The following is an 8,745-nucleotide window of genomic DNA, read 5'->3' as shown; positions in this document are numbered from 1 at the left end:
CATCGACAGGACAAATTCATCTAAGGAAATGATTGCTACCATCCTCAGAGACCATCTTGTCTGCATGGAGCACTTTATCTGTTTGTGTGATCTAATGGTTTTACTGTTTTATATTGTGTTATGTATGGGCTTATGCCCCTGTGTAAGCCGCCCTGAGCTGTTCGTGGGGAGGGCGGGGTAAAAATGCAAATAAATAAATAAATAAATAAATGAATGAATGCATGCATGCATGCATGGACTGCATTCATTTGCAGACAGAAACTTTAAATCCTACCATGTATTTTGATTACCCGGTAATTCCCACCGAAGGCAAATGAGCGGAGCCTCTGGAAGCTCAATGTTGTCATATTTGGAGGCAGGAGCTTTTTTTTGTAGAAAATGCCCAGCAGGAACTCATTAGCATACCAGGCCACACCCAACAGCATAAACTCATTAGCATTTTAGGCCACACCCCTGACAATACAGCTCATTAGCATATTAGGCTACAACCCCATGCCTTCCCCCGGATTGCCCGGGCGCCCCATCAAGCTGGCTCTTGGAGGGAAGGGAAAACAGTTTAAACTGGCTTCCCGTGGCTTGCTTGGGGGCGCGGGGGCCGCGGGGGGGCCCGGGCAAGCCGGGCCTTGGACAGGCCAAGGAAGGCACAGGGAGGCCTTGGCGTCGCCGGGGTGTGTGTGTGTGTGTGTCGCTCTCCAGGCCTTCCCCCGTAGCCACACACTCTTGAGGTTTCTGCTGTAGTGGGTGTGGCCAACTCTGAAGCCAGCCGGAACTTCGTTCCTGTGCGTTCCTGCCCCCAAAAAAGCCCTGCTTGGAGGCAAAACTGATAGAATCATAGAGTTGGGACGCAATGTTCCCTCTAAGCTGTGGAGTCTTGTGAGCAAAAATTCTACCTTGTGAGCTCCTGGCATTAAAGTTGTGAGCGAGCAATTTGGCTGCTGCATAAACCAGTTTGCTCTGGAGCCATCCTTCCTGAGCTAAGACAAAAATGTGTGAGCCAGAGGCTAAAACACTGTGAGCTAGCTCACACTAACTCAGCTTAGAGGGAACACTGGTTGGGAGGGACCTCCAGGGTCATCTAGTCCAACCCCCCGTACAATGCAGGGAATTCACAAATACCTCCCCCCCTACACACACCCAGTGGCCCCTGTTCCATACCCAGAAGATGACGAAAAACCTCCAGGATCTCCGGCCAAACTGGCCTGGAGAAAAACTGCTTCCTGACCCCAAAGTGGCGATCGGGCATTTCCCTGGGCGTGTAAGAAAGGGCCATGAGAACTGAGCGCTGATGCCACCCTCCCTGCTTTCCCTCTCACGATCTGCCTGAGTTCACAGAAATGAGAGGAAGACAACTCCCGTAACGGGTACTTCTGTCTGTCGTTCAGGATGTATTGACCTGTGGGACATACCAAAGGCTACCGTCCAGCAATCTCTCTTGCTCTCTCCTTGAGCTGGCTCCATATTGGCTACCGGGAAGTCTTTTTGCCTTGGGTCCCACACCTTCACAGTGCCTGTAGGAATGGATAGTTCATTACTCTGTTACTGACAAAACGGCTCCTTTTTCAGCCCCCCCCCCGCACTTGCTTTTAAGAAAACAGGTTTTACGTCTTCTGTGACTGTTCCTTATACTAAGCCTACTGCAAACACCGAACAGATGAAATGGCGAGATTCCATGCTTTCAAAATTTAATGGAAATCATCTGTTTCTCCTTTATCCTGAGGCATTTGGCAAAGCTACCTAAAAGGGAAATCAGTTGAAATACTATTTTCCAGGACCTGAAAGTTGTTTTTTTCATTCGACAGATAATCAAGAAATCAATACTATAAATGTCTATACCGTACAGAGCTGTTTGCAATTGGCTTGCTTTACGCTCTTGTTTGTACCCCTGGCCCATACGCAGGTATCAGTTTGCTACGGCCCCTTAATGACTTATGTAAAAACTCTGTTCCCTGTCGGACTCAAAATAGAACATACAGCATGTGTAGATCTGATTGCAGGATACTTGTAACCGTATCAGATGGCAGCTGGGAAACCTTGAATGGAAAAAAAGACGGACCAATACCACTGTCACCAAGTATACACTGGTGAAGAAAAAACCATAGAGCAGCAGAGATTAGTAAGTACAGGGAAGGAATGTTTTCAAGATGGCATTTGGAGTTCCGGGATTTCAACTTCTAAAACTTCTCCCTGCTGAGTTCTAAATTGCTGCTTACGTTTTAAGGTATCTTTAGACCCAAGGGTTATGGTCCCTGTTTAATATGCCGTGACAATGGCAAGAGGTCCCGAAAGCAATACACAGGGAAAAGCTTTTTCGGGTTTATAATATTAGAAATCAGCAAGCTTTAACGGGAGCTCAATGTGACCGGATTGCCAAATATACCTGAACAGTTAACATACGTGTCTTTCCAACAACTGGTCGCGTTCATTCAAATTCCAACCCCACCCCCACCAATTTGCGGGCTGCAAACTATCATTTGACCAGTTTGCACATAACTGTACATTGCAGCTTGCCAACACACAGGAAAAGAAGAAGAACGCTCGAGCACATGTGTCATGATCTGTGCGGGACTGGAAGCAAGGTCTAGTGCAGCCTAGTCCCAGGAGGGACCTGCAGGGCAGTGGAAAGCAGACATAGCCTACAATCCCCACAATGCTTAGCGACAGTTGTAACCAATCAGTGTCTAGGGATTGTGTGAAGCGACTGTGAAAAACTGTATGCTATGAGGAAACGGGTGTTCTTTTCTCTTCTGCGGTCTTCCCTCTCACAGGGGACAGTCTGGTCTGAGAGACAGATCCCCCACTTGGGACAGAGTGAGTACAGGCAGAGGCCTGGTATAAGAAGCTGTGGGCCTTGAAATAGTAACCAGTTAAGAGAAATAGGTAGTCACGTTAGACTTGATTATTTTGCCTTTAAACACTGTTATATATTTTAAAGCACCTTGTCTTGTTATCAATGTCCCATTAATGTATTCATAAACCCTTTGTTTTATCTTCTCTGCCTGGTCACGCCTCTATTTTCTCAGCTTAAAAGGGGCATTTTTGGTTGGGTTTGGGAGGGCCTTCCCAAGGGACCCTAAGTCCAGAGTGGTGGCAGACAAAGGTGGCGACCCACAGGGGGTCATGACAACATGGCAGAAAGGGGAAGTAGGGTTGCAACTGCTGGAGGAAAAAAATAATGCCCTGTCCCTTTAAAAGAGGCTTAATGGGATGTTATTTATCAGGGGATGTGATTTCAGCCACACAAAAAAGCTCCAGCTGCCAATTCCCAGGCTTCAAGCCTCTATTCAAGGGGCAGAACATTTCTTTCCGGGCCTGACGGCAACTTTAGCTGGGAGCCCTAACAGCAGCCATGAAATTAAAAGACGCCTGCTCCTTGGGAGGAAAGCAATGGCGAACCTAAACAGCATGATAAAAAGTAGAGACATCACCCTGCCAACAAAAGTCCGCATGGTCAAAGCAATGGTATTCCCAGTAGTCATGTATGGCTGCGAGAGTTGGACTATAAGGAAGGCCGAGCGCCGAAGAATAGATTCTTTTGAACTATGGTGCTGGAGAAGACTCTTGAGAGTCCCTTGGACTGCAAAAAGATCAAATCAGTCAATCCTAAAAGAAATCAACCCTGACTGTTCCCTGGAAGGCCAGATAATGAAAATGAAGCTCAAATACTTTGGCCACCAAATGAGAAGGGAGCACTCACTGGAGAAGACCCTGATGCTGGGAAAGATTGAAGGTCAAAGAAGACGGGGACGGCAAAGGATGAGATGGTTAGACAGTGTCATAGATGCAACGGACATGAAATTGAGCCAACTTCAGAGGATGGCGGAAGACAGGAGGGCCTGGCGGGATCTGGTCCATGGGGTCGCAAAGAGTCGGACTTGACTGTGCGACTGAACAACAACAACAAAGGGAAGCAATGTGAGCATGGAACACATCATGTCTGAGTCACGGTGGCTCAAGTGGTTAAGACGCTGAGCAGCAGACCGGAAGGTCGGTAGTTCAGCAGTTCAAGACCCAGGTGCCGCATGATGGAGTGAGCTCCCGTCTCTGGCCCCAGCTCCTGCCAACCTAGCAGTTCGAAAGCAAGAAACTGCAAGTAGATAAATAGGGACCACTTCGGTCGGAAGGGAACAGCGTTCCGTGTGCCTCAGTGTTTAGTCATGCCGGCCACGTGACCACGGAGACGTCTTAGGACAGCGCTGGGTCTTTGGCTTGGAAACGGAGATGAGCACCATGCTCTGGAGTCGGATTCGACTGGCTTTTGAGCAAGGGAAACCTCTACCCTTTACCTAGGGAAGCAACGTGAGCATGGAACACATCACTGTATGACGACAGGCATCCTTTAGCATTCGGATGACAGGGCAAAATTTCTTCCCGAGTTTCGTAGAATCATAAGAGTTGGAAGGGACCTCCAGGGTCATCTAGTCCAACCCCCGGCACAATGTGGGAAATTCACAAATACCTCCCCTCCACACACACAGTGACCCCCACAGTGACCCCTGTTCTACGCATATCATGCTAACCTGAAGACGGCCATCAGCAAGATTAATACTGACCCATTTCCCCCCCAACCCACCCCCAGTAACGCTGCAAAGGTGGGGGGGGGCACCTCACCATCACGACTTCCGGTCACAATTTCTGGTGCTCCTTCCCCAATTCCTAAGCCGCCGACACCGTCAATACTATTTATGATTTCTTGATGTCCCTTCACGGAGTACACCGGGAGTTCCGGAGCTTCCAAATCCCTGAAGAGTGAAAAGGGAACAGTTATTTTGTGTCCCTCAACAGTTCTCAATGTGTTTGGATTCTCAACATGCAACATCGTCCTTAAAACAAACTGTCCCGATTTATTCAGACGCGATAGTTGTTATAGTTATATGCAAAGGCGTTTGTGAACGTTCTGGAGACAATGATCCATTAATCAAGACTGAAATTTACATGTTTAAGAGAAAACTGGTACAAAATGTTTTTAGATGGCACATAACCCCAAAGGATACTGAGAAAGTAGACAAAAACGACAGAGGAAAATGCTTGAAATGTCAAGACGTAGATGGAACCTTTTACTATATGTGGTGGACTTGTAAAAAAGCAAAAATATATTGAAAGGAAATATGTGGAAAAATGCCGAACATATTAAAATTCAGATTCCCTGTGGCAGCTAAGAATATGCTGTTAGGGGTACTGCCTAATAAATTCCCAAAAATTTTGGAAGAGCTATTCAAATACATGGTGACGGTAGCTAGAATTATCTATATATAAGCTTGCCAACTATACAGTAATGTGAAATTAACAACCTATTTGAGAAACAGATCAATTACGAAATATGGGGAGTGATGGTGTGTTTTATGCAAGCAGGAGACACATTTAGAATGAGAAACAGTTTAAAAATTAGTTTAAAAATTAGTTGTTGTAGATTTTCCGGGCTGTCTGCCCGTGGTCTTGGCCTTTTAGGACCTGACGTTTTGCCAGCAGCTGTGACTGGCATCCTCAGAGGTATAACACAGGAAGATGGAGTACTCTCTGTGTCAAGGTGAGAAGAAAAATGATAGGCAGGTAATTTATATCTACTCAGGAAAGGTGGGGTAGGACTCAGTCATTATCTTGTAGGAGTTCCCTAGGCTGTGACATGCTAATGGAGGCGCTTTCCTGAGGAGGTTCTTCTGCACATGGGTTGGCTGTTGAAATTCTAATCTTATCTGTAGTGCTGTGCTGAGATGTAGAGCATTTTGTGTTTTTCAGGACTGGAAACCAAGCCCTATTTATTTTTAAACTTGCGTGTTGAAACTGTGTTTATATTTATGAATTTCAATGGCTTCCCTGTGTAATCTGACACGGTAATTGGATGTGTTGTCCAGCATTTCAGTGTCTTGGAGTAAGATACTGTGTTCTTTTGCATATGGATCACATCATAAGAAGACAAGAATTAAAGACCATAATGCAGGGGTGTCAAAAATAAGACCCAGGGGCCAGAATCGGCCCGTCCAGGGCTTCTACCGGGCCAACAAGTAACTGGTATGTATGGAAATGTAAGGTATTTTAAGGTCTCCCTTGGAAAAACCTAGTCTTGCATATGATTAAATACATTTATTGTGGCTTTTGTGGGCTCCCCAGTAAATCAATTGTTTTCACTGCTAGGAATCAATTGCTTTTGTTTGTATTTTGAGTTAAAATAATATTGTTAATTAAGTTTGCTGGTGTCCTTTACAAAGTTTATATCTCCAGTACCTGACATTACATTTTATGGCACACATGGCCCGGCCCGACAAACTGACATTTGTGTCAGATCCGGCCCACATAACAAATCAGTTCGACACCCCTGCCATAATGCTAGGAAAAGTTGAAGGGATCAGGAAAAGAAGTGGACTGGCTCCAAAAAGGAAGCCGTGGCTCTCAGTTTGCAAGACCTGACCAAAGCTGTTAATGACATGACGTTTTGGAAGTCATTAATTCATAGAATCCCCTAAGTAGAGATGTGAAGGCCCGGAAAAAAACCAGAAAAATTCGGGGGGGAAACAGGGGTTTTCCTGAAGCCTTTTTTGTTTTTTTCCGAAAAATTGGAAAAAGAAAAGAAAAAAATTGATTATGGAGCATTTTATTTTAAAAAAAATTGATTATGGAACATTTTATTTTAACATGATGAATAAAATATTTTAAGACAAGGTGTTCAAATATTTTCCAAATCATTTCTAAAAAATATGTATGGTATCAGATTGATCTAATTTCTGTGCACTGAGGACAAGCAAGTCCTAGGTTACAAACTGAACTCTCCAATGCAAGAACAAGATGCATTTCTTCCTTTAGGAGGTGCTATTGTCACCAGAAAAGAAAAAGGTCTCAGTTCTGTTTTTGCATGTGGGCGGGTATTCTGTTTGTAATAATCGTTTGGATACACTATATTTTTAATAGGCTAGTTGTGATCATTTCATGCCAAGTAAAAATGTCCATAGTCATATTTTATGTTCCTAAAGTAACAGAATGACTTTCAATCTGGAAAAGAAAAAAAGAAGTGCTAATGTACCATTTTTTTCCAATTTTTCGGAAAATTTCCATTTTTTTCTAGGGGGGAAAAATGGGCTTTTTTCCGAGCTTCAACATTTCCTGAAATTTTACATCTCTACTCCTAAGTCAAAAGCAACTTGATGGCGCTTACCACATAGACACAGCCAGTGTTCCCTCTAAGCTGTGGAGTCTTGTGGGCAAAAATTCTACTTTATGAGCTCCTGGCATTAAAGTTGTGAGCAACCAATTTGGCTACTGCGTTAATTAATTTGCTCTGGAGCCATCCTTCCCGGGCGAAGAAAAAAATGTGTGAGCTGGAGGCTAAAGAACGGTGAGCTGGCTCACACTCACTCGGCTTAGAGGGAACACCGGACACAGCCTAACACACGGCTGGTGCTGTAAAACAGAAACGTGTTGCTACTAAGGCAGGCAGACTGGCTTCTTTGCGAAGTAAACTCCGTCCAGACGGCACGCAAAGGGTTTTTTTGTCATTTAAAGAATTAAATGAAGCAAACAGAATCCCTTCGCCAAAAAGCTTTCTTTGGCTACACTCTGCCTGCGAAGAACAGCTTTTAGGAAAAAGCCTTCCACTTGAGTATGACCTTTCTAGACAATAGCCAGGATTGACAGAGCTGCTTGAAGCACATTCACAGACCTGGGCATGCCCAGGGGAAATCTGTGTACTTTCCCCCTTTGCACAGTCAACTGTTGTGGCTGATGAGACACCTGGATTCGGAGAGCTCCTCCGTTCCAAAGCAGTTTGCCTTCAGGCACTGGGAAGGGGAGGCTGCCCTTTGAAAGAAACAGCCCCAGTGTCCCCTTGGGCGTGCAGAACTCGTTCCTGGGATCTCAGCCAGTGTCTGCTCATATAAAGCACCAGGAAAAACCACACGGGGGCTGACATAATCAACTCAACTTTCTACAAAACAGAAGCTTTGTATTAGCTTGCTCTAGGGTTGCCAGCCTCCAGGTGGGGCCCGGAGATCTCTCACTTTTACACCTGATCGCCAGCTGACAGCGATCAGCTCCCCCCACCCCCCGGAGAAAATGACAGGAGTACTCTGTCCATGAATGTTAGCTGCACAATGTGTCTTTGGTAGGACCGGAAAAAAGCATCCATGCAACTATTAAGAAGGCTGCCCCCCTTTTTGGAAGACTTCATGCAGAAAATGACAGGAGTACTCCGTCCATGAATGTTAGCTGCACAATATGTCTTTTGTAGGACCGGCAAAAAGGATCCATACAACTATTAAGAAGGCTGCCTCCCTTTTTGGAAGACTTCATGCAAGGAGAAGAGGGCTTATAATTCTAGAAACTCCCGTTGGGGCTTGACTTTTAAAACACTGATGCAAAATTGTCTGGTAGTTAGCAATCTGTATGTACTGAATGTTACTGCTGATTGAATTTAATGAATATTTATACCTGACTAGGATGAAATAATGATACACTATGCACTTTACTAAATGATGAGCATAAATAGAACACATTCGTTTGCTAAAAGGTTTTTGCAGTGTATATTTATTTGTTACTAGCCTCTCCTAACCCTGCAGCTCGGGTTGCTTCAGCCTTCAGGTGGGGCCCGGAAATCTCTCGCTTTTACACCTGATCTCCAGCTGACCGAGATCCGCTCCCCCCGGAGAAAATGGCCACTTCGAAGGGCAGGCTCTGTGGCACGGTACCCTGCTGAGGCTCCTCCCCTACCCCAAACCCCGCCCTCTCCCGGATCCACCCCCCAAAGTCTCCAGGTATTTT

At 45.3% G+C, this 8,745-nt stretch overlaps 1 protein-coding gene across 1 annotated transcript in view; it reads right to left on the bottom strand.

Moving 5' to 3' along the window:
* Positions 1–8,745, bottom strand: part of WDR92 (WD repeat domain 92) — a gene marked incomplete at its 5' end in the record, with an annotated part of 22,363 nt that overhangs the window by 12,072 nt on the left and 1,546 nt on the right. The window contains 2 exons of the mRNA XM_015416647.1: positions 1,407–1,508; positions 4,609–4,739. Coding sequence (XP_015272133.1) covers positions 1,407–1,508; positions 4,609–4,739 — 233 coding nt within the window. The remainder of the gene's footprint in view (positions 1–1,406; positions 1,509–4,608; positions 4,740–8,745) is intronic.

This window comes from Gekko japonicus, unplaced genomic scaffold (assembly GCF_001447785.1).
Source record: "Gekko japonicus isolate JY-2015 unplaced genomic scaffold, Gekko_japonicus_V1.1 scaffold6250, whole genome shotgun sequence".
NCBI lineage: Eukaryota > Metazoa > Chordata > Lepidosauria > Squamata > Gekkonidae > Gekko > Gekko japonicus.
Note: the sequence above shows the minus strand (reverse complement) of the source record. Positions and strands in the feature narration are given on the sequence as shown.